At 38.8% G+C, this 25,833-nt stretch overlaps 1 protein-coding gene and 1 long non-coding RNA gene across 5 annotated transcripts; both read left to right on the forward strand.

Annotated features, from left to right (window-relative positions):
* Positions 1 to 4,321: 4,321 nt before the first annotated feature.
* On the forward strand, positions 4,322 to 15,407 carry LOC143731097 (uncharacterized). The gene is made up of 3 exons (XR_013200696.1): positions 4,322 to 4,435; positions 12,991 to 13,317; positions 13,577 to 15,407. It is a non-coding gene; the product is annotated as an uncharacterized LOC143731097 (long non-coding RNA).
* A 4,113-nt stretch (positions 15,408 to 19,520) lies between these two features.
* Positions 19,521 to 25,261, forward strand: LOC143731182 (CD48 antigen-like). Of its 4 annotated transcripts, XM_077221846.1 has the most exons (8): positions 19,521 to 19,740; positions 19,860 to 19,958; positions 22,489 to 22,785; positions 23,402 to 23,677; positions 23,812 to 23,937; positions 24,111 to 24,154; positions 24,589 to 24,714; positions 24,932 to 25,261. In XM_077221846.1, exons 2-8 carry the CDS (start codon positions 19,904 to 19,906, stop codon positions 25,076 to 25,078), a joined length of 1,071 nt encoding a protein of 356 aa, XP_077077961.1. In that variant the 5' UTR covers positions 19,521 to 19,740; positions 19,860 to 19,903; the 3' UTR covers positions 25,079 to 25,261. The 4 variants fall into 4 exon arrangements, with proteins under 4 accessions (XP_077077961.1, XP_077077960.1, XP_077077962.1 ...); XM_077221845.1 differs by lacking the exon at positions 19,521 to 19,740 and having other exon boundaries at positions 19,807 to 19,958; XM_077221847.1 differs by lacking the exon at positions 19,521 to 19,740 and having other exon boundaries at positions 19,807 to 19,958; positions 23,815 to 23,937.
* The last annotated feature ends 572 nt before the right edge of the window (positions 25,262 to 25,833 follow it).

Consider the following 25,833-nt stretch of genomic DNA (forward strand, 5'->3'; position numbering starts at 1 on the left):
CGGTCTGCGACGAATTGAAGCGAGTAACCGTGTTTTATTATGTTCAAAACCCATTTCGGCATGTCGGGATATTTTCCCAAGCTTTCGCTCGCACAGATATGGGCTGAACGTTGGCCGGGGGCGTGTCGCAGTGACGTATGGCTCCCGCCAGCGAATCGTTCTGTGTTAACACCGAGCTTACAGCTCTCAGCGGCGCGGACGCGCGCTGAGCAGCTCTGCTGAATGCCGAGTGCAGGGGTGCGTGTGAGATTACAGGCAAGCTCGCTGTAATGCTCACAGAGTGAGATGGGGAAATGTTTAACACTGTGTGTATAGTGCTTATGGGTGGGGGTGCATAGACTGTGGTAGGCACGCGCGCCACTTTCATAAAACTTCCCGCTCGTGGCGGGAGGTTTTTGGCCATATAAACAGTGTTTGTGAGTTGGGGTGCGTGCATAACAGCGGGCACACGCACTACTCTTATACAACTTCCCGCTTTTACTGGGGAAGTGTTTATAACTGTGGGAACAGTGCTTGTGTGTAGTGGTGCATACGTAACAGTTGGCACACAATCTACATTTATGGGGCGTCCAGCCTGAGCTGGGAAAACATTTGGCACTGCGTTGACAGTTTTGATATGTGGGAATGCGCACTTTGGTGTGGACACGTGACCCTTTAATGACACAGGCAGAAAATAGCTCTTTATGTGATTTCTGTGTGTCGCCGTAAAAACGGCGTTTGTTTGCAGGTGGGCGAGCTGTGTTGCTGGCACATTGGCTGCTGTATAGACATTTCCAGCCGCCTGTAGGGGGACTGGGTAATGCTTTAGACGTTTTGGAGAGAGCGGTACGGCTCTCGCGAGACACGCGCTCTCCCTTTTCCTCCCTGTAGCTAGGAGGACTTACGAGGCTCTGGGTTCAGCACAATCCTGGGCCGAGGTCCCCGTCGCTCGGGCGGTTGCTTCCTGTTGGCAGAGCGCGAAAATCCGTTTCAGGTTTGGGCTGAGAAACGGGGGGCGCCGTCTTAGCTCGCTGCTGTTGAGGCGGCCGTTGGCGGCTCTGCGATGAGCTAGATCGCTTGGGCAGGAAGTGACGCATAGCCTGTGAGTCCTTACGGGCTTCGGTGAAGCGCTCGGCGAACTCCTTCACCGCTGGTCCAAACAGGCCGTCTTGGGAGATAGGCGCGTCGAGGAAAGACGCCTTATCTGCATCCTTCATATCTGTTAGCGTCAGCCACAGATGGCGCTCAAGGACAGTCAGGTTAGCCATAGCACGGCCGATGGATTGGGCGGTGGCTTTTGTGGCTCGCAGCGCTATGTCAGTGGCGCTGCGTAGGTCCTTAAATGCCTCAGGCTCGGGTCCAGACTCGTCCATACTGCGGAGAAGTTTGGCTTGAAACACCTGGAGGACAGCCATAGAGTGAAGCGCTGATGCAGCTTGGCCGGCGGCGGCGTATGCGCGACCGGCGAGAGCTGAAGTGGACCGGCAAGGCTTCGAGGGATGAGAAGCTTTAGCTTTCCATCCAGCGTTGGAGGGTGGACACAGATGATTGGCCACAGCCTCCTCGAGGGGTGGAGTCCCCTCATAGCCTCTTTCTTTCGCGCCGTCCACGGAGGAGAGCGACAAAGAAAAAGAAGGCTTCAGGCGAGCGGAGTGCGGGGCTTTCCACGACTTCGTGAGTTCGTCGTGAACTTCCGGGAAGAAGGGGGAGGGTCTTTGTCGAGGGGCCTGTCGGCGCCCCTGCAGGAACCACTCGTCCAGTCGGCTGCGGGTGGGTTCTTCCGGGGAAGACCAATCGAGCCCGAGGTCTTCCACGGCCTTGGAGAGAATGCGGACGATCTCTGAGTCCATGCTGGAGCCCGCGCTCGTGCCCGCTAATGTCGAAGGCGCGGGGTCGAAGGACGAGCCCGGCCAGTCGTCGGATGCAGCATCACAGGAAAAACTGTCATCCTTATCTTCGTCATCCCCTGACGCGCCAAACGAGACGAGCCCCATCGCTCCGCTGGAGGGGTGCTGGTCCGCCTGTGTGAACTGGACTGGCGGCGGGGAGTCTTCGGGTGGCGGTGAAGCACGCGGGGATTGGCCCGGCGTGACATCACTGCAAACCGCGTGCTCCGGCAGCCTCTGTGAGCGGCGTTTTTTCTTTCGCGGCTCGACCAGAGGAAATGGCAGCACGGAAGAGGTGGTATGCTGTGCAGCTGCAATGCGTTTTACATAAAGACTTCAATATTTCTCGAGAAAAGGAGTTTTCCCATAGCGTAAGCATTACGCAATAGGAGAGACCTCTCGAAAGGGAACTAGTCACAATTATATGTTGCTCTCTAAAAACTGACATCATATTGATATTACCATGAACATTCTGCAACAAATTCTGCATTGTTTGAAAACTCTGACAGTGTTGATGTGTCAACATGTTTGAAGCTATTTAAGAGCTATACTATTATAAATAGTTTAAAGGTTCTCTAAGCGATCATGGGTCACTTTTTGTTGACGTTCGAACTATTGTCAAACAAAACGGAGGCTAGCTAGACCCTCCCTCCTCCGCATCTCGTCTCCTCCCCTTCCCTTCTGTGCTATTCCGTCAATTTATCAAAAAAAAGAATTTAACGTAACCCAGCTGTCCAGCAAAAACAGAGCAACCTGAATGTCGGACTGGAAGCCCTTATGCCGGCGGAAGCATCTTTCGAATGCTTTACCGATGTAATTTCGGTACTTCGCGCGTTCTTTATCCTTTTCTCTCTTCTTTGTAAGTTGATCTTCGGAACGTCGTCTCTTTGGTCGTGTGTCGGCCATTATTCAAACTTCCCTCTTGATGCTTCTCTCTCCTTCACACACCCCCTTCATGTGCAGGCGCACTAACCCCCCAGACCCACCCTCAAATACTTCTTGCCAGTGATTGGCTGGAACACTGTTTGTTATGTTTCGTGGTGCTGGTTAGCCAAGTTTGTTTTTGTTGCCGTTTGTGGAGCCTGTGGTGTCTACAGAGACCACGTTTTTTTACAGTGTGTTCAGGGGACAGGCAGCTAGCGGATAGTGCGGAGATGTTTGCTGTATGTGACAAAAAATATTTTGGCCTGACATCACTTAGAGCACCTTTGAGAGCATGAAAGGGCTAGATCAGTAAAAGAAGACTAGTTACAAAACAAAACCAGAAACAGGCAAGTTCATCATCACACTTAGATGACACATCAAGAGCTCTCAAATGAAGGATAAATATTTTTATATGTGGAAAAAGAAAATCTGTAAAGTTGTTTAAGCATTTGGACTATCATTTAATAATATGTATTCTCTTAGATAATAATTATACTCCTCATGGTGACTGTGGTGCAAATATATACATCAGAGAGTAATGTAAATAGGTTCAACTTTAAGCTGGTTTTCCCCCTTTCCTCATGCGTTACTTCCCACATGCTCTACAGAAACATTATTACTCACAAACGCACAATCACATGCTCACTTCTGTAAAATCATTACTCTAAATACTTGTGACACTTTTTTTAAACAATACTTGATTTAAACATTTTTTCAAACAACAATTACAGCAGATGGTGTTATGGAAACATTCTATAGCAATTATAGCTTGGGGACTTTTTATAGTTGTTTAAGCTGCATAAACCACAGCTCGTTCCTTCCGATACAACTTCAAGTTGTCACCATAAGGAATGAACCTTTTTACAAGCAATGCACTACAGCAAATGACTGACCATATATACAACTCAACTAGAACTCGAAACAAAGTTAAAGAAATAAATCTAAACCCAATAAAGAACAAAACTATACTTTAAAAAAAAAATCTGGGTAGCAGTATTTTTTATAAAACAGATCTTCCTCAAGGTTTACAAGTGTCTTTGTTACAAGCTAATATCCATCTTAAAGGGATAGTTAAGGCAAATTGTGTCACCTGTATGAGTTTCTTTCTTCTGTGGAACACAAAATATATAATGAAAAGAGTTTTAAAAGTAAGAAAAAAATACTATGTAAGTCAATGTCTACAGTCAACTGTCTGGTTACCAACATTCTTCATAATATCTTCTTTTGTGTCTCAATTCATACAGGTTTGGAACAACTTGAGGGTGAGTCGCCCATTTTTGTGTGAACTATCTCTTTAAACTTGCTTCTGATGTTTAAATGGTTTCAAGCTGGTTAAGATCCATGCTATCTGTCCAATCCGCTGGACTACACCAGATGGGAGGATGATATGGACCTTGTACACCATATTTTTAAAGCTGGTGTCAACTTGAAACAGCAGACCTGTTAATATATTTACTGCAAATTCTGTTAAATGCTCACTTGTTGAAAAGACTTCAGTATAAAGTTAACTTCCTGTATACACTTCCCCTTCTGAGTCGATAGAAGTGTGAGCGTGAACCTGCTTGAAGTGTTTATTAAAATGGCATCAACGCATCTACTTCTGATCTTTTTTGTGACGTTTATCAGTCCTATGATCTTCAACACAGGTACCAAGACCCTTTCAACATTCTTACTGATTAATATTTAATGATATAACTATAACTTTATTATATATAATTTTTAACTATAACTATAACTATTTTTAAAAAAAACTGAAGAAAGGGGAAGTTAATAGTTTACAGAAACATTGTTGTAATTTACTGATTAACAGACTATTTGGATTTCTATTATTTGGTCCTGATGGAAAATACATATGAAAGCAAGAAGATTTGATGTACCATGTTTTCATGCTTTTTTATTACCAATAAAAAACTGCCTAAAAATGTTTACTGATCATTAAGTTGCACCACAATAATCATAAAATCAGTTATTTAAACCGCAAAACTGTACAGACAGCAATTTGTGAATCCTGTATCATTTACCCCTTTGCTTTGCTTAGTATTGTTATGCTCTCTGTAAATGGCTGGACTTCATTTTCATAAAATAGTTTTCTGTGCTCAGTTTTGCCTACTTTATTTGAGCTTTACTGTAGTAAGCAGATGTATAAGTACCATAATGCTGCAGAAAATAGTTCAGTACCCATCCAGGTATCGACCAGGCTCAACCCTGTTTAGCCTCGGTGCGCAACCAGACTTGGGCTATGGGTTATATGGCTGTGTCAACCCTTATGGAACAAAAATATATGGGAATAAACTGCAAAATATAATGCAATATATTACAAAATACATTTCCATATCGGAAACTAGTGCTTATTTTTTCAATATACTGCAATATATTGACCATGTATGGCTTTATATTAATCAATATAAAATATTTATAAATTAATACAAAATTAGCATTTCAAGTTTTATTGTTTATTGTGTACATATATTGCACATACATATCTCAGAAAAGTGAGTACACCCCTCACATTTCAGCAACCATTTTAGTATATCTTCTCAAGGGACAATACTATAGAAATGAAACTTGGATATACTATAGTCAATGTGCTGCTTGTATAGCAGTAAAGATTTACTGTCCTCTGAAAATAACTCAACATACAGCCATTATTGTCAAAATAGCTGGCAACAAAAGTAAGTACACCCTAAGTGATGATAGCTGTACGTCGTTTAACCATGCAAAGCCACATGTCCTATTAATCATGTTCATGTTTTTGTCTGCTTGACAGGACCATACAAATTTGTGTATTTTGTATTAGAGAAGTTAGAATTTGGTGCTTTAAGTACAATTCTCTCATACTGACCACTGGATGTTCAACATGGCACCTCATGGCAAAGAACTCTCTAAGGATTTGAGAATTAGAATTGGTGCTCTCCACAAAGATGGCCTAGGCTATTGGAAGATTGGTAACACCCTGAAACTGAATTACAGTACAGGCCAGGGTCATAACAGAACAGAACAGGCCTCGCAAGGGTCGATCAAAGAAGTTGAGTCCTCGTGCTGTGCGTCAGGTGCAGAAGCTAGCTTACAAAAACAGACACATGAGTGCTACCAGGATTGCTTTAGAGGTTGCAGAAGCGGTCAGCTTGATAGTGCTCAGACCATATGCCGACACACTCCAATAAATCGGTTTGCATGGCTGTCATCCCAGAAGGAAGCCTCTTCTAAAGCTGGCTAACAAGAAAGCCCGCAAACAGTTTGCTGAAGACCAGTGTTGGGAACGTTACTTTAAAAAAGTAATTAGTTATAGTTACTCACTACTTACTCCAAAAAGTAACTGAGTTAGTAACGGAATTACTCTATAATAAAAGTAACTCGTTACCAGGGAAAGTAACTATTTGCGTTACTGTTAAAAAAAAAGTTGCTATATGTCAAAGAATTTTGATTTTTTTTAGCAGTTTTCACTAGTCAGTTGAAATGAGTAGAACAGACAGGTGTTTGTACATAACTTTCGATATTTATTGCACGTCGACAGACAGCAAGAGGTTTATCCTGCACTTCAAGTATTATCTTTGTAAGATAAGTAAACAGTTACACCATATAAAGTGCATTTAACTCTAGCAAATTAAATCAAACTCTCTCAACATGAGACAACTGGTCAAGTAAACAACCTGTACTTCCAAGTGTTTTTTTCACAACAAAAGTAAACTTTTAAACAACAAAAAAAGTGTGTTTATCTCTGTAGTCTTATTCTTACTTAAATAAATCAAACTCCCAATGTCAGACAACTGGTCTGAAATACATTCTGTAGCCTACTTCAAGTATTTTCTTCAAAAGTAAAGAGTTAAATAATATAAAGTATGTTTGCAGTAACTGTAGCAAATTAAATGAATAACAACGCCATGCGTTGCCATTTAATTTGCTATTAAAGGGTCACTCCACCCATTTGCATTAAGAGGTCCATTGTTAGACAACCAGTCATACTATTGAATGGTCGTGCAACATTCTTTCATTTTCCCCTGAGACGAGAGAAATCTACTATTTACCTTTTTCACTTCCTCCTACAATGACGCAAAAATCGTCATTTGACGTCATTGTAGGAGGAAGTGTAAAAAGGGGGGATTTCTATAGATAGACTACAAGCACAAATTCCCACCCTTTCAAACCCGCCCATAGGGGGTTGTGCCTAATGCGCTAACAGAGCTATCACAGATCAGTGGGTGGGACTTCACTTGCAGATACTGAAAGCAATATCAGCCATCTTGTTTATAAGCTAAGCTAACAAGCGCTGTGGATATAGGAAGTTACGACAATGACGGAAGAAACTAAACATGATATGGAATAGAGGATTTTGAAATTCTGCTGCTCGAATCCGCTGTTCGTGGCTATCTTTACGAGCCGCAATATAGTGAAGAGCAGCTGAGGCTGATGGAGGATCAGGAGGCGGCTGCCTGTCGCGGACGAGGAGCCCGGACTGGGTCGAGCTGAGGCGGGCTGCTGGTGCGTGTGCTCTCGCTGTGCGCTACGGACACAGATAGAGTCCGTCTGCTGCAGAGAATTTCAACGATCGCAATTTCTCCTGGACGAAATCTCTGAATCAGACGACCACACGGACGTTTGTGTTGTGATGTGAACCATCCTAGTTTCGCCTGACTGAACATCCAGGTATCATGCAATAATTCACCATATAGAAAAAAATACAAACGAGTAATTCACTAATGAGTTTGCCAATGTAACGGGGTTCGTTGTTGTGGGAAGAAGGAGGCTGGAACCGGCGAACATTTGAACGTTTTAATAGTAAAATAAACAAATACAAAACAAAAGTATAAGCCAGCTGGCCACACACAACAGAAACAAAACATAAAATCAGGCCTGTTCCTTTTGTGCTTCCGCTCCTCCGTGAGAGATATGAGACCGCTGCACAGGTTCATTATCACTCGCGTCGTCCTCTCACGTCCCTCGCCCTCGTCCTGCTCGCCACAGCCAACTAACTAGACATTTTTTGGTGAAATGAATTTCAAGCTCATTTGGCAGCTAGCCGCCTTGTAGACGGAAGAGTGATTTCTCTGATGTTTGCGCTGTTCTGGATTAGTGGGAGTGGCTTGCGGAGCTGTGGCTTGCGGAGCTGCATTGTGGGAGTTGTTGTCTTACATACAAATGCGCCCCAAAGTTATTTTCTGTCTTTTCTCGGTCAAGAGGGCACCAAATTCAAAATTTCTTTTACATTTCGACTACATATATAACCCACTTTCAATAAAGATTAATGTTGAAATGGGTGGAGTGACCCTTTAAATACGAGATCTAGCGCTAAAATGTGTTGTTTTTTAACTCAAGCTGAGCGCTCGTTGCCGCGGTGATCAGTGTCATGGATACAGTGTTCTCTGTGGCGCGCAGTCTTCACTCGGACGCGCGCTTCAATCTATCGCTGTTGCGGAGACTCTCTATTCATTCAGGTGAAATCACAAAATAAAATGTACACAAAGTGTCCCTGTTTGATATATAGACTGTAACCACTGATGAACATATTGAGTTTTGATGAGAGAAAAAAACTACGTGGGCGGATTCGAACCCATAACCTCTGACACGCTTGGCAAAAGTTCTACTATTAGACCATTTAAGAACTCAAACAAACATTGCGGATCGATGGATTTATTTACGGATTGAGCAAACAGGCTGCACAGTTTGACAAGTTTGTACCCAGCACTTCTCAAAATGCACTTCCGAATGCATCTCTGTCCCCAGCACCTTTCAAACCAAGCTGACGCCTGTGGTAACGCACCGCATTTAACGTCCAGTAACGTTAACGGCGTTGTAACGACGGGAAAAGTAATTAGTTAGATTAGCCCGTTACTGAAAAAATAACGTCGTGACCTAACGCCGTTCTTTTAAACGGCGTTATTCCAAACACTGCTGAAGACAACCTGTCCAAGAGCATGAATTACTGGAACCATGTCCTGTGGTCTGATGAGACTAATAAAACTTGTTTGGCTCAGATGGTGTCCAGCATGTTTCGCGACGCACTGGTGAGGAGTTCCAAGAAAATTGTGTCTTGCCTACAGTCAAGCATTGTGGTGGTAGCATCATGGTCTGGGGCTGCATGAGTGCTGCTGGTATTGGGGAGCTGCGCTTCATTGAGGGAAACATGGATTCCAACATGTACAGTGACATTCTGAAGCAGAACATGATACCCTCCCTTCAGAAACTGGGCCAAACAACATGATAATGACCCCAAAGACACCGCCAAGATGACAACTGCCTTGCTGAGGAAGCTGAAGCTGAAGGTGATGGAGTGGCCAAGCAATTCTCCAGAACTGAACCCTATTGAGCACCTGTGGGCCGTCCTCAAGCGGAAGGTGGAGAAGCACCATGTGTCTAACATCCAGCAGCTCCGTGATGTCATTATGAAAGAGTGGAAGAGGATCCCAGCAACAACCTGTGCAGTTCTGGTGAACTCCATGCCTAGGAGGATTAAGGCAGTGCTAGATTACAATGGTGCTCACACAAAATATTGACACTTTGGACACAGTTTTGACATAGTCACTTAGGGTGTACTCACTTTTGTTGCCAGCTATTTTGACAATAATGGCTGTATGATTAGTTATTTTCATAGGACAGTTAATATATACTGCTATACAAGCAGCACATTGACTACTCTAAAATATATCCAAGTTTCATTTTTATAGTATTGTCGCTTGAGAAGATATACTAAAATGCTTGCTGAAATGTGAGGGGTGTAATTTTTGTGAGATACTGTACAAGTTCCCATATAAATGTGAATGTATGTTCACACACACACACACACACACACACACACACACACACACACACACACACACACACACACACACACACACACCCACACACCCACACACCCACACACACACACTCAAGGAATGAGTTACAACAGATTTCTAGTTCCCAGCATGCTTTGCTTCTGACTGTTAAAGGAGAGCAAATGTTAAAATTAAGCGTTATTTAATGTGTTTTGCTCCATTTTAATATAGGGGGAGATCTGTAAGTGTTTAATGCTCTATTATTTTTTAATTTAAAATGTTTTCTGGTATGTCTGAGTTTTTGGGGTTACCATTGTGCTGAAGAGTAGAGCCTGTGGTTAAGTTGACGGTTGGGCAAACTTTTAGAATTCTAACTTCTATTTATTATAGCAACACTAAGTACGTTTTTTTACCTTAAAATAATGTTTCCAAAATCGTTTCAGTGGTTCATCGAGTCGTGACATGGTGAAATGCACTTATGCCACAGCTTTGCGGTCCTTTATCTGAAATAGCCACGCTATGTAAGATTGCCAGATCGGGTCGCGTTTCTGTAGTTCTAATGAGACATAAGAAAACTACTAATTTGACTTGCTTTACGGCAAGCATTACAATTGCTACAATTGCTCGTTTGTGATGTCGCAATACATCATACTTTCATAAAATCATGCATCATACTCTACCTTGTCTGTGGCCATTGTTGATTCCAAAGCTGGTGCTGGATAAACAGAGAGCATGTGCGTGCGCGTGCGACAGTAGGCTGCGGTAGGCTAAATTATTTACGACAGCGGTAATGGACAATTCCGCTTCCAACCTGTCGGCGACCGTAGAGGAAAAGATACTTGGTGTTGCTTTAATAGTAATGACTGCTGACTAAATAGTTAAGAACATGCAGTTGTACTTGTGTTATTGACAACTAGCTTGAAAATATGAAACATGAATGATGTAGATAAATAAAAGACATAAGAAATATAATGTATTATATATTTCTCATTATTCTGTGATTATGTTGTATGAGTACATATATCTGCAATATATTACACATGTAGTACCAAATTTGATCACATATACATCTATATATTATGAAGTGTATTAGTGAATATAAAATTACATACATTATGATATATTATTAAATATATTGCCACATATTTTTCAATATATGAAAAGCGGCAATTCCTTATGTATTCTTCAATATATTGTAATATATTAACACAATATATTATTCTGTATATTTTCAAATATACCGTTTAACCATTTAATATATTGATCATTCATATATGGGAAATATATTTCCCTTTCAGTCACTCACGTTCGACGTAGTTGATTTGTTAAACTGACTGGGAACAGGCTTAGGGAGCCTGTCATCTTCGAGTACTGTTAAAACGAGCCAATGCGTATTGGTGTGCGAGATCTGCATCTCACACGCCGCCCCTCGGGTATAAATACGGAAGTGGATGCACGCACCAGTTGTGTTTCGCTTCAGAGCCAATCGGTGTCAATGTTTCTGAAGAGTGTTGAAGTTTTCAACAAGCGAGTGTGTCGGTGTTCTTCTGGAAGATTCTCCCAGTGCTGGTGGTTCTACAGCGCGAGTGCAGCGGTGATCGCGAGCTTCTGAGCGCTCAACTCACAGAGCTCATTTCTGTGTGTATGTTGACTGTTGGTAAGAGGGCAAAGAAGTGAGTGCTTCCCTGTTCTCAGTTCACTCTTCAGTGTTGCTGCGGTCATTCCCCTGTGTGCTCCTGGAGTGGTGACGGGTCCCATTTCCTGAAAGAGCAATACGGGTGCGTTTGCGTTTTTTTCAAGATGTCATTTCATCCGTACGTTTCTGAACATTCCCTGTCCCCCTCTGACGGTCACAATGGTTGCATCACGTGTTTTAATATATATATATATATATATATATATATATATATATATATATATATATATATATATATATATATTCATTCAGCACGCTGAAGCAGCTTTTGTGGATATCGCATTGTCAGAACATGACTATCACGGTGTTGAGATCGAGACTCGCCTTCATGCGTGAACGTGGAGTCCCTATGGAGCCTGGAGCCGTGTGTTATAGGTGATCAGAGGATCATAGTGAGGCTTCGCCACCCGGTAACCAATCCCTGTGGGCCCCTCACTCCTCTATCACACCGCAGCCGGTGGAGCCCCCCGTTGAGCGTGCAGGTCCCTCTCTAATGGACCGACTAGCCGTTTCATTCAGGGACCCTCCAGAGGACAGGATGCCGATTGCAGCATCGGATAGTGAGCTGACCTCTGGAAATGATGACTCGGCTGCGTTATCGCCCTCTGGGAGTGTAACGTTTCCCTCGCCAGATCCAGAAATGTCAGCTATGCTGAAACGGGCCACCGAGGCTTTCGGGCTTAAGTGGAAGTACTAAGTCTTAAGTCCTCCACCGTGTCCCAAACAGTCTCGGTTGGATGACTGGTATCTAAGACCCCTAAGGCCTGTGAGTTCTCATCCGTTCCGACAGGCAGAGCTTACAAAGCCTGTGGGCAAGCCGCCTCCTTACTGTAGGTCTACAGGTCTATCAGGCCAGGGCAATCGTGGACATGCACGAGGGTAGCCCAGACCGTGCGCTCATAGGTGAGCTCCGCACGGCAACCTACCTCGCTCTCCGGGCATGAGCGTTGTGGCGTGCGCGATCGGTCTGGCAATGTCCACTTTAGTGGTTCAGAAGCGCCATCGCTGGCTCAGCCTGGTTGATATGGCGGATTCGGACAAGGTTTGGTTCCTGGACTCCCCAATTTCCCAGGTTGGCCTGTTCGGCGACGCGGTGGACAACTGCGCCCAAAGGTTCTCTGTCACCCAAGCACAAACGGTGGCCATCCGGCACATCCTGCCCTGCTGCCTCCACCCTGCCGCCGGTGGCAGATCCTCCACCTGTTTGTCACTGAGGGCGTCCCCCTGCCGCTGGCAGGCTGCCAAGCCTGTGTCAGACGCTGCCAATCCAGGTGGCAAGCGTAAGGCCAAGCATGGGATGGGGGAATGAGCTCTTTAGATGGTTACTGTTCCGCCGCTGGCTCCCTGGAGTCCAGCGGTACCAGACTCAAAACAAAGAGCAAATCCCTCTGTTCCTAGCTCCCAAGAGGGCCAGACTGGCGGTGTGCGACCCTGTAAAGCATTGAACCCCTCAGTCCCCTCTTGTATCGCCAGCCAGCAGCTGGGTGTGATACAGATACAGATCTCGCACGCCAATGTGCATTAGCTCGTTTTAACAGTACTCGAAGATGACAGGCTCCCTAAGCGTGAGACATTTCGTTCCGTAAGGGAATGCTTACTGATAAATCCGATTGGAGTGACTTTGTGCTTTGTAAGTTTCGCGCTAAAACAGCAACCCTAAACACTAAAAATGTTTTAATAAAGCATAATAGGTCATCTTTGAATTGAACATTACTGTACATTTTTACAACTACTTGCTTTTTTCTCTCCACAGTATCCAGTGACATAATCCAACCATCAGCAATAACTGTCCAGAAAGGTCATTCTGTTCAAATGACTGTACAAAAACATGCAAATGAGACAATATTTGATGATTTGGATTGGATACATGGATTGGGAAATAATCCTGATGTTGTAGTCTCATATAATGTTAAAACAAATACAGAAATTGTTTCCCCTACTTACAAGGGGAGAGTTGATTTCAATACTGGAAACTACTCTCTAACACTGAAGGGCATGCAGGAGACAGACAGTGGACTCTACAAAGCAAGAGCAAGTGGAGAAACAAATATTATTATTGGTCTATACAATGTAACTGTTGGTAAGTAATCTGGGAGTTTTGTTGTCAAATTTAGAATTCAGAATCTTACAATATACTCAACAATCACAAGAAAGTATAATCAGTGGCACTTCAACTCATAGTTGAACACAATTTTGTGATTAGCACATTCTAAACTAATTTAAAGTCAGTGCTATATTAAAAATGTAAAAAGCTCTTAGCTTTTTGTGATTTTTTTTTTTTTTACCTTCATTATAATGAACTAACCGATTCTTAAATTTCTTTTACAATTTCTTCTTAGAGACAAGCAGTCATGGATCAACCATGGGATCTGTTTCTACTTGGATCATTTTCCTTTTTCTTTTGGGTGCAATGATGATTTGAGCTACAGACAAACAAAAAAATAACTGTATTGTTCGCTTAAAAAGCATCCTTAAAGGCACAATAAAAATATTTTAGGATGAAAATATCCAAAAACCACTATCGTTGAAAACGAATCATTGTTATATAGCTCTTTGTTTGAATCTCTTGCTTCTTGATTTACCGTGAGTAAAACATTTCTGTATCATGCCTTAGAGAGGCAACACTATTTTCTCAAGTGGCTTACATAGCATAATGTGTAGTAGCATTTGTAGTAGCAGTAATACAGCCTTTTCTCCACCATATTTTAAAATGAATTGCATACCATTTAGCAACACAAGTTATCCAGCTGTTATGATATTCTAATATTGATCTAGCTTACTGCATTTTGCAGTATTTTAGTATGATTTTTCTGACCAAGTAAAACACACAATTTAAATTTGTTACATAAAGGGAAATTTTAGATCTTGCGTCTCTTTTATTAGAATGAAATAAAATAATGTGAATTTAAATTTTCAAACGTAACTGTAACAAAGTTCAATTTCAGGGAAGAAGGAGGTGGAAGTTAAACGTAACTTCAATCACAACTTTAATCATAAAATATGAATAAAAAAACTAAATGAAAGGAGCGGCATTATCCAACTGTGGAAAATAAGCAGGATCTTGGCCCCACCCTGCTTCCTACCACTGTAACATAAATAAAACTTTATTACATTAGCTCACCTATCAGGATTTCTGCCCATATGAGGACACTCTAATGAGGACCAAAATTAAATATGAGTTGTTTCTGGGTATTGATCTCCAAGTACACCTGGCTGCAGCCTACAGATCGGGGCAGGGGTGCACCTGGGGCCCCACCCACAATGCTTCTCATTGGTTAGTGGCACAGTAAAGTCCACGCCACGGCAAACAGGAAAGGCGGTTGAAAACAATGCTTATGACTTATACATGGCAGTATAAAACAATGAATCCTTTAATTACTTATATTTGGTAATAATATATAGTATTATGAATATTGTTATTTTTTGGAAAACGTTTCATTGTGTACAATTCCAAGCAATAATCCAGTTACTTCTTTTGACTTGTCACATTGCAATGCCAACAAACTATAGTTTCAAGTTATTTTATTAATTCTAATGTTATTTCAGTATATGCTTTACAGTTACAAGTATTAATTATTAACATTTAAAACAGTCTAATATTTTCAGCAAGTCTCAAGATGTTATTAAAATGAATAAATGATGGATTTACTTGATAATGAAAAGGGTTATGGTTAAAATACCAGCATTGTTTATAACATGCCAAGACGATTATTTCATTGTCATTTATTTAGGTATCAAACGGTTTAATTAGTTCTGATAAAGATAGGTGAAACTTTACATATACATTACTCATATACGTATCTGTTTGTACAAATTAATTTGTAATTAAACAAATTAACATCTGTGGTTAGACATTAACATCCTTTACACACTTTCCTCAATCTCCTTTCCCCAGTTCCCGTCACCTGTAGCAAAAAACACATAAAACAGAACCCTTTCATATGCACATCTAAGATCATGTTAGCCATGATACTGCTTAAGAAAATGCATGAAGCAAAATTACTTAAAAAAAAAAAACTTATACCCATGAGGCCTTATGCCGCACACATTTAAACTTTAACACACTTGTTTGCCTTTTGTGCCTAAAAGGATAGCAGAGAATACATGTTGAAATATAACATGGTAAGAGAAGTAAAAATGTCTTATTAAATGTCTCATACATTCTTTTCACTATGCCTCATTAGCCTTTTTCTTGCCCGTCTTTCTTCATCAGACCTGTAATGAAAAGTAGTACAGGAAAGGTATGTGTAATGCACAGGGTTTGTACACATTTCTACCAATAATTTAAATTACTTTTCCATGACTTTTAGGCAAATTTTCATGTTCAAATGTCAAAAATCAAAGCATATCTTAACTAATTAAATAACTAACTATGTGTTTGGCAAGTTTAAAAGGCTGCATATTTTCAATGGCTGACCATTTCATATGCCGAGCCACAGGAGAAGAAATCCTTGATGCCAAAAAAGTTCAATTCAATTCAATTCAAATTTATTTGTATAGCGCTTTTCACAATACACATTGTCTCAAAGCAGCTTTACAGAAAGTGCATTTCGGAAATGTACATATAAAAATACAGTCAGTTAATCATGTATTAATTTATGGCATAACATATCGCCGGCTTTGAGTCGTCTTCACAGGCGTCGAGTCGTCTCTTCACAGGCGTTGGGGCATCTGAAGTCTCCGTGAGAGGCTGGATACAAACTGGAGCTGACGAACGCTATTTACCTCGGGACTAGCGTCCCGAGATAAAAAGTCCAAAATTGAACGTAAAAGGAAACGTGACTGGAGATTACAAAAAAACAAGAGTCAATGTCGGGATAGCTTTTTCGAGGTGGAAGGAACTAATGCAGGAGAAAGATTTCAAAAGAGATGCTGAAGTTGCCTGCTATCACCTCGACAGGTAGGCTAATTCAATATTACAGTCTTAATTACATGCTTTTTTTCATTGCTTGGTTGTGTACTTTATTATATAGACAGTAGAACATTTATAGTTAAAAGTTAAACAGGTTCTTTGATGAATAGCAGCTATTGAGTAAAATTGAGAAAGCACTAACAACAAGGTTTGTAAGTTTACTTTTTGTAACCTAGAAATTCGATAAGAATATATTCAGAGACTATTAAAGTCTATTAAAATTGTTCTTGCATTGTTTGTTATAGCTTGTTGGTACATAACAGCTACCGTAGATGCGACACGCATTTGAAAAAGCGAGGCGCTGGAGAGCACAATTCGTTTGAATGCAAAATATAATTTCACAGCTAGATGGGAGAAATCCCTACACAATGTCCCTTTAACGCATTACAAAAGTAATGCATTACAGTAACTATTACTTTTTGCTGTAGCGCAGAAGTGTAAGGCATTACTAATCAATTTTCAGGAATATTTTACTCAGTATATGTTCTGTAATGCTTGCGTTACAACACACTTTTGGCCCAAAATTTTATTGTTCAAAAAAGAAAAAGAAAAAAGATGTCTCACACCAGAGCATGAGCGGAGTGGTAATATTTCCTCCAGAGCAGAGAGCGCATTTCTGAAGATTACGCCGCTCGCACAGAACGCCTGCAGTGACATGCTGGTTAAAAGATATGTGAAATAAGTAGGGCTGCCCGTGTACGAATAAAGTTTTTTTTCTAATCGACTAGTAGTAGTTCATTTAAGCCACTAGTCTAATCACATATTTATATTGATTTACGTAATTACTTAAATATGGAAGAGAATGCTAAACCGTAATGAGCGTTTTTGTAATAGCCTATATTGCCTATTCCGCATCTCAACGCACACCTAAAGCTTGCCACAAAGAACCGGCAAAAGTATGATTATGCATGAAACATTTGAATTGTTTATTAATAAACTAGAGTTTTCTGTGTCACCGTCGGCTGCAAAGATAAAGTTGACTATGCTGACTCGCTTCGCAGTAGGCAAGTGAACGCGCCTAGAAATGCACACTTTATACGAATTAGCCTACATAAGTAGAGAGTAGACAATTTATTTTTGTTTTTAATTGTTTTGTTTAAAAGTAGACATTTCAAGCTTTCTATAGATATGCTTCCCAGGTATGTGAGGCAAGTAGCTTATAGCCTACGCTGAGTTTCGGTTCATCTATGAGACGCGCTCCAGTTCACGCGCCGGCGCCTCCGTGTCCTGATTATATTGTCTACTGTATTTGCGTCTTATTTATTAATCCAGGCAATTTGTTGATGAAGCATTAATTAAAATGAAGATACAATTTATACAAAACGATATTCACCTTAAAGAAAGGCTTTCTACAAAACAAAACTAAATAAGTGGTCATGTCTGACCCATTCCAAATGTCTCCTGATATATTGGGCATCTTATGATCCTATCTTACTAATCTCATGCTGTTCCCTTTTCATATAATCAACATAGATGGCATTTAAAAAATAAAATTATATTATTTAAACATAAATATGAAACGTAGCCTATGTTTACGTTTATTTAACTTACATTTAAGCGTCACACCGCTCTGCTTTGCTCACATGCTCTGGTTTGTAGCCTATAAATGCATGTGGTAGAGGGGTGCGATTTTCGAATAATAATCGAATAATACCCAGCGATCTTCAAATATTATTTTTGCTTGAAATGCCCATCCCTAAAGCTATCGCCATAATCACTTTACTTCTACCATACTTTTAAAAGACTTGGATCGTTTGTGATTCTGTTTGTCATCCTTTCTTGCAATGTCTTGAGCCTTCACTTTGCCAATGATATGCTATATTGTTAGTAGCCTAGCCCAGTTATTATACATCATATCACCTTCTACTGGATGTAAAATGCTCTGTAGTACATTTTGTCATCTTAGAATGTTAAGTTCTACTTCTGTAGTTATTTTGGTGAAAGTAACTCAAAAGTAATACAGGAGTAATGTAACGCATTGCAATTCTGAGACAGTAATATTGTAAGGTAAAGGATTACTTTTAAATAACAGTAACAAGTAATCTATAATGTATTTCAGTTTGGAAGTAACTTGCACAACACTGTTTGTTAATATATTTAAACATCAGAAAATACATTAAGTCAGTATTTTTTGTCAAAGTTTAAAATTTTTTGTTGTTGTTTGAGATCTTTTGAAGAGTCTTGTTTGTGCGGACATGTTTGTGTGATCATGTCCGTTTCACATTGCATTTGTGCTCTAGTACCAGGCCTTCATTTATGTAACATTTTTTTGATTTATTGGATTTATTTATAAAAAAATTAAAATCATAATTCCCAATCATTTTCAATTGAGGTCATTCCTCTTTTTTTGAGAAACAAGTATGTGAACTTAGCATGTTTCCTAAATCTCTGCAAACATATTATGATTTGTTTGTGCTTAAGTACAGTAAAAAGAAACAAAAAAAAAAAAATCTAACATACTGCACCTTTAACTCCAGCCAGTAAGGAGGACTAAGGCACCTTTAACTGCAGATCATAAGGTGGAGGTAAGCTAGAGAATGTCCAAATAAGGAGAAGCTCAGATCACAAGACAAAATATGTCTTTTTCAAAAGATGTCACGTGGGAGCACAACACCCACTAGTGAGCCTAAAAAAGACCCCTATAAAATAAAAAAATATAAAAGTATAAATACAGAAAATATTGTGAGGCAAAAGAAAAAGGCCACAGCTGTGCACTGACCATTGCTTAAAATAAAATAACATGATCTATAACAGGAGTTTTTAAACAGCACTCCCTACAGCAGCATATGTCCTCTCTGAAAGAGGAAGGATATGTGGGCTTCAGCTTCAGTTATCTGATCTGTATCACCTACATCTCTCTCACCTCTCTCTCGCTCTGTCTTTAAGCTAAACAGCCCACGATGAAAGGCAAAGTTGAAGATAAAAGAATACTTACTGGCACTGCAGAAGAAAAAACAACCCAGACTCTTTTAAGTCTGGTTTATGAGACAATTTTTGCATGTGTTGAGAAATCATGAGCTTTACAAATGTATTCTCTGTTCAAAGTTAAATTCCTTAAATGTTGGCCTATGTATATCCCACATTTGTGATTTATGTGAAAAACACGAGAGACATTAAGGTTAAATGAGCTGATGTACTAAAAAAATACATGACCTCCTAAATCAAATTCCCCTAAGGTTTTTTTGGAGAACAACTTGTACTTCCCTGTTGACTTTGTGATAATCATACATGGTTTGTTTTGTCAGTTGATTGGACTTGTTTATGTTTATGTTCGATGAAATGTTCGATGAAATTTACATCAAACATGAGATTATGAGGTGAGATGTAACTTTGATGGCTTCTGAAAATAATCTGATAGGTTAACAAGTGCAGCCTACTTTGGTCTGCAAACACACACACACACACTGCGAAGGGCTAGTGGTTTATAAAAAAGAGGTTAGTAACCAAAGGCAGTAAGATCTTCCTTTGTTGATGTCTTGAAGGGGCTTGTGTCATGCTACAGTATCATCACTCTGGGCAGTTTGAGTTCAGTTTCACAGATGCAAGGACAGGCTATTAGACAGTGACGGAGAGCAGAACAACAGAGATACAGTATGCGACATTACATTTAGTTTTTGCAATATGCGGTAATATGCATTTTTGACTAGACCACTTAAATAAGGTTCACTGAGTGTTTCAGACAAAACGATCAACTTCTTCTTGACAAGTAGGTGTTACAGTATATCACCCCGGCTGGATCGACACCATCTGTGCAATGGAATTTATACACCTTTTAACGCTATTCATGACAATTCTGATCTCCAGCACAGGTATGAAAAGCTGCTCACATGATCAATGGTTAATTATTATATTGTTATATGCAATACATTTCAGTATTCTTATTTTAAGGAATGGGTGTTGTTTGTATACGATATTCAAACATTCAAAAAATTCCGGAAATTCTCCTTTAAACTGATTTAGAGTTCACATGACATCCATTGCATTGTGCGCTTACTCACAATGTTATGTATGGTGTCAAACAAAAGTGGATTTATTAACAAGAAAATATTGAAAACCAGAAACAAAGGAAAAAAATTCTTTAGTGGAGTTTGGCTAAAGTGCAAAAAGATGCACATTCTGTTGAACACATGCGACTCAACTAGGCCACACTCTTTGAAGAGTTACCTTTCTGCTAGACTTCCGTTTCAAAGCAGGACAAGCTGCAATGAGGTGCCTAAACTCATGACAGTAAAAACATTCAAGGCTTTACATATTGTAACTATCTGTGTTATCTTTTTTCGCGACCTCTTTAGAATACCGTGCACTAACATAAAAATTGTGCCGAAAAAACCTAAACACTTGGTGAGAGCACAAATTCATCCGATCCGAGAAAACAGCTGCTTCTGTAAGAGTAGACACTTCCTGTTCAAATAAACAATTGAAAAAAATGTAAGATCTCTACGAAGCTGTTAATGAAAGGGAAAGAAATTACTATCTTGGCTGGCTATTACTTGGTAATAAAAGTGACGGATTTACGTTGAATTTGTTCAAATGCCACATTCACATAATTTTTTATTTTGTAATTAATGGGCATTCTTTTTATGGTTAGTGCCATTTCTCCAGTCACACTCTTAAAAATAAAGGTTCTTTATTGGTATTGATGGTTAGATGAAGAACCTTTAACATCTACAGAACATTTTCATTGTTCAAAAGGTTCATTATAGTGGTAAAGGTTCCTTTAGGTTATTAAGTGTTCTTTACACTAAGACAAAAAATGATTTAAAAACTGTTCACTGAAAGGTTCTTTGGGTAACCAAAAATAATCATTCTATTTAAATTCTCTTCCGGAACCTTTATATATATATATATATATATATATATATTAAAAAAAAGCTCCATATTGAAACTAAGATAACAGCTCCGCCAAGTGGAAATATTATGCACAATAAATACATAGACCATTTGGGTGGAGCCTACCTAGTGGCAGTTCGATGACAGTTCGGATAGTAGTGGTCTATGGAAGTATTGGCCAATTAGTAGTGGTCGATTAGTAGTGGTCGATAGTAGTGGTCGATGGTAGTGGTCTATGGAAGTCATGGAATAAGAGTAAATTTTATCTCTCACAATTCTGAAAAGAAAAACCACAAAAAAAGTATCCTTCAAGTGTTTAGAATATTTTTAAGAATACTTTATGTAGTAAGTATACTAATATCAATGTACTAGTAGTATACTTATAAGTGTACTACTTCAATACTTCTTGGGACTAAAGTGGTCCACATTTTAGTTTAAAAATTATACTTTAAGTGTAAAAGTTGTAAACTTTTAGTACACAATTGTTTACAACTACGTTTTTTTTGTACTGCAACTTACAAGTGAGTCTCCTTAATTGTTTTATACTGCAAGTATACTTCATACTTATAGGCCTGGTTTCACAAACAGGGTTTAGATTAAGCCAGGATTATAGTTTAATTAGGATAAACATGCCTTAGAAAAGGCCACCAACAACAACACACTGCATTGACGTATTTTAAGATATATCAGTGCAAGTTGCTTTCAGTTAAAACAGCTCTAACATGCATTTTAGTCTGGGGCTAAAGGCTTTAGCCTTGTCTGTGAAACCGGGGGATAGTTTACTATTTGTATATTATTTTTGCACTTTACAAGTAGCTTATACTACTATGTTCCTATTTAGCTATTTATTTGTATACTTGAAATTAATACCTTTAACTATATATGCTTTAAGTAGATTTGAAGTAAATTCCCATGTACACTACCAGTGAAATGCACATTTTCAGAATTAGGAACATATCTGTTTTCTTTATAAATCAATTATAACAAAACTATTATTTGGGATATACTTGATTATACTTTTAAGTATATCTTGATCAAAAGATTGAGTACAAGTACTGTATAAGCCAAATACTTTTTCTGTCAGTATAGGTCAAGTATAAGTATAAGTGTAATTTGAAGCATTCTGAGAAGTAGAAGTAAGAAAAAAAAGTCTTTTTTTTTCTTTAAAAGAAGCATTTACACACTTGAATAAACTTCTTTTTTGTAAGGGCTGTCTGTTTATTGGCTCACATCCATCTGTGTTTTGCTTCAAAGGGTGCTTTTTTTCAGTCCGATTCTGACATGCAAATCTACAACAAGACATTTTTGTCTTGTTCCATGGATTTCGTTTGTTTTCCTCAACTTTACCTTATTTCTGCCACCACAACGTGTGTGCAGCTGCAATGATGTAACTGTGACGTCTGCTCCCAAATCTAAATAAATTCATTTAAAGGTTAAAAGCAGTTAAAATTTAAACCAAGGCATGACAGATTTTTTGAAAATAACTTCTCTTCTTGTTTCTCTCCTCAGCATCCAGAAATCACGTGTTTGTACAGACGGGGCACGCTGTTAAACTGGACATAAAAAATAAAACACTGCCAGACTTTAACAGATTTCTCTGGATAAATGATAAATCAAACAATGTAGTCAGATTTTCAAATGGAGATTTAACACCTCACAGTTTATATAAGGACAGAGTGGATTTTAACACTGAAACCTTCTCTCTAACACTGAAGAACATGCAGAAGACCGACAGTGGACTCTACAAAGCAAAAACAATAGGACAAAAAGAAACAACTGTTGCTGAACACAATGTATCAGTTATAGGTAATTGTCAGACAATTTTTCAGATCAGAATATCAAGAGACTATGCGTTATGGATGTAGCAGAAACAGTATATGGAGGATGTTGTTATTTGTGCATATACTTATGGAGTAAAAGTTTACAATGTATTTTTTTTCTTTTCTCAAGTAAATCTGCAGTGGCAAATATTATTATTATTACATGGAAATGGAAGCAAATACAATTTTTTACATTAACTAAAATGAGGCTAACTTCCAAAAAAAAATTGATGTGATGCAGTGGTAGTTCTGTTGTGACGAGCAGAAGTCAATTTGATTTTTTATTTATTTTTGCGTTTAAAATGTTTATTCTTCTGGATCAATATATATATATATATATATATATATATATATATATATATATATATATATATATATATATATATATATATATATAGTTATATAGTTATATATATATAGTTATAAATATAGCTCACTTCATCTAAAAAGAATCCAAGTTAGAAAGTCTTCTCACTCAACATCAAGGGAGTAGAAAAGCACCAGAATAATTGTCTTTGTTGCATTGCATAGCTAGAACATGCTCACTGAAAAGTCGTTTAACCCATATCTTGATGCAAAGTTTTCTTAAATATGTGTTTCAGATTCAGTGGATTCTCCTGTCCTGAACTGGAACGCCACCATGATCAGTGTTAACTCCTGTATTGTGAATGTCTCGTGTAGTGGTCACGTCCTTACACTCAGCACCACATACCACAGCAACAACTGTAGTCGAGAGCAAGTGACATCATCTGAAATGCAGACACTAACCCTGCATTGTGTAGAGAACATAGTTGTTTGTAACTATAGCAACCCAGTCAGCTGGAAGAATGACACCATAGAGATTAACCAACTTTGTACACCTCATGAGCTCACCTCAAGTAAATAACTTACATCAGCTATAATTATTTTCTTTAAAATGTATTCTCATTACTAAAAAGTAGGCCTATCTTTAATTCAATAAGTATGAGTGTTCTGATGGCTGTAGTTGTTAATGTGATGTCTTGCATTTCAGCAGAGAATCCCAAAGAAAGCAACAGTTCTTTTCCTCTCCATTGGCTCTCGATCATCGCTGTTGTTCCACTGTTGGTTTTTGCAGCAGTTTCTGTAATATGCTGCTCTTACAAGAAGCTTAAAAAAGGTATTTGTATCTTAATGAAATAAAAAGGACTGTATCCTCGATATATTCTAGGTACTTAAGTCGCTGCTTGAAGAAAAAGCAAAAAACACACACAAATAGTCACACTTACACTTTCTGTGGTGACTATAATGGTCAGTTGATTCTTTAAAATAATGCTATTCTCAATCTCTTAGGGGCCCAAGAAGAGAATGATCAAACAATCTATGCACAAGTTCAGGTAAGGTAAGGTTATATTTTGTCATCTTAGATAATAAATGCTCTTAATTCCTCAATGAATTAATGGATCCTTATTCATAATGTGATGTTTTTTGGTTAATTTATTCTTGCCTGTTGACACTGGAGGGCGCTCCAGGTTGCATGTTTGACTGATGCTGAAAAGTAATAAAACGAAGGACAAGTTGTTTCCCCTATACTCACGGTGTTGAGTCTGTTCCTAGAAGAAAATATATATAATCAGTATTATACTAGCATATTGATGTAGACATAATAGTATAAAATAATAAAATAATACATACTTCTCTAGAATGTCGATTTATGCTGTAGAATTATTGGAAATACATCAAACCTCTTCAGTGTCCACATAATACTATCCATATTGTAAATGGGAATGTACAGAAGGATTTTTGACTGTGTGATTGGATTGTTCTGCAGCCAAAGATTAAAGAGCCAAGACCCCTGGAGATGTTGGAGAAATCAGCGAATCCTCTAACTGTGTATGGGTTTACAGGAGAGCACAAACATACTCACAATACCAGTCAGAACATGCTTAGTCCTGAGGTAAGAAAGAGAAGACGACATTTACTTTCCTCATTGTGCAGACACTTTCATACAAAGCCTTGCTGATTGATAGATAGATAGATAGATAGATAGATAGATAGATAGATAGATAGATAGATAGATAGATAGATAGATAGATAGATAGATAGATAGATAGATGGAAAATATATGTAGGCCTGCTTAATTTGTATTTACTGTACATCTTTATATTTCACAGATACGGACACAGGTGCAAACAGAAAATCCCCCCAGCACCACCTACAGTACAATAGGACAACACCAAAAAACCTCATTTCCTACTGAAACAGACAATACAATTTATTCAATTGTGTGTAAATCCTCACAAGGGAGACAACTTTGTTAACTTTGCTATCAACTTTGTTCATAACTGCGGATGAATATATGTAAAAATGTGGCTGCAAACAGTAGATGCTGTGTTAATCAATATATCTAAGCCATGCACAAGCATAAAATGTAAGTCAATAGTATGAGTGATAATTATATTGTTGTAGTTGCTTGATTGTCATTAAAGTGTTTGTTTAATTAACTGTGTTCTGACTTCTTTTTGCAATTATACAGCTCATAATATTAATTGGATTTATATAATCATGTCTCTCTCTTGGAGAGATTAAAGGAGTGTTCCAGGTTAAATGTGATTTAAACACTACAATATTTTGTCTCATTTGCATAGGAGAAGATTTTCACTCATATTTTTCTCAAACAAAACTTGTAAAACTAATGACAGAATTGTTATTTTGTACACAATTTATGTACAGTATGAAGTTTCATAACATTTAATATTAATGTCCAATTACAATTGCAAAATAAAATTGTTATTGTACATTAACAAAGTTTTTTTTTATTGGAAGTGTCTGGGTTGGTAAGAGACAGGGTTGTGAGTCACTGACTTTTAAAGTTCAAAATGAAGGTCAGGTGACACACGTATATATATAGCCTACATACATATATTTTTTATACATACATATGGATCAATAATTCAGTATGAAAAAATGGCTGTAATTGGCCATTAACGTATCTTTAAATATGTTGAAGACTAATGGACTATAAGGTGGAAACACGGTCAATACAAACAAAATTTTGTCATTGAACTGAGATCAA

Source organism: Siphateles boraxobius, unplaced genomic scaffold (assembly GCF_051911475.1).
Source record: "Siphateles boraxobius isolate OS27281-9 unplaced genomic scaffold, OSU_SipBor_1 86, whole genome shotgun sequence".
NCBI classification, from domain to species: Eukaryota; Metazoa; Chordata; class Actinopteri; order Cypriniformes; family Leuciscidae; genus Siphateles; species Siphateles boraxobius.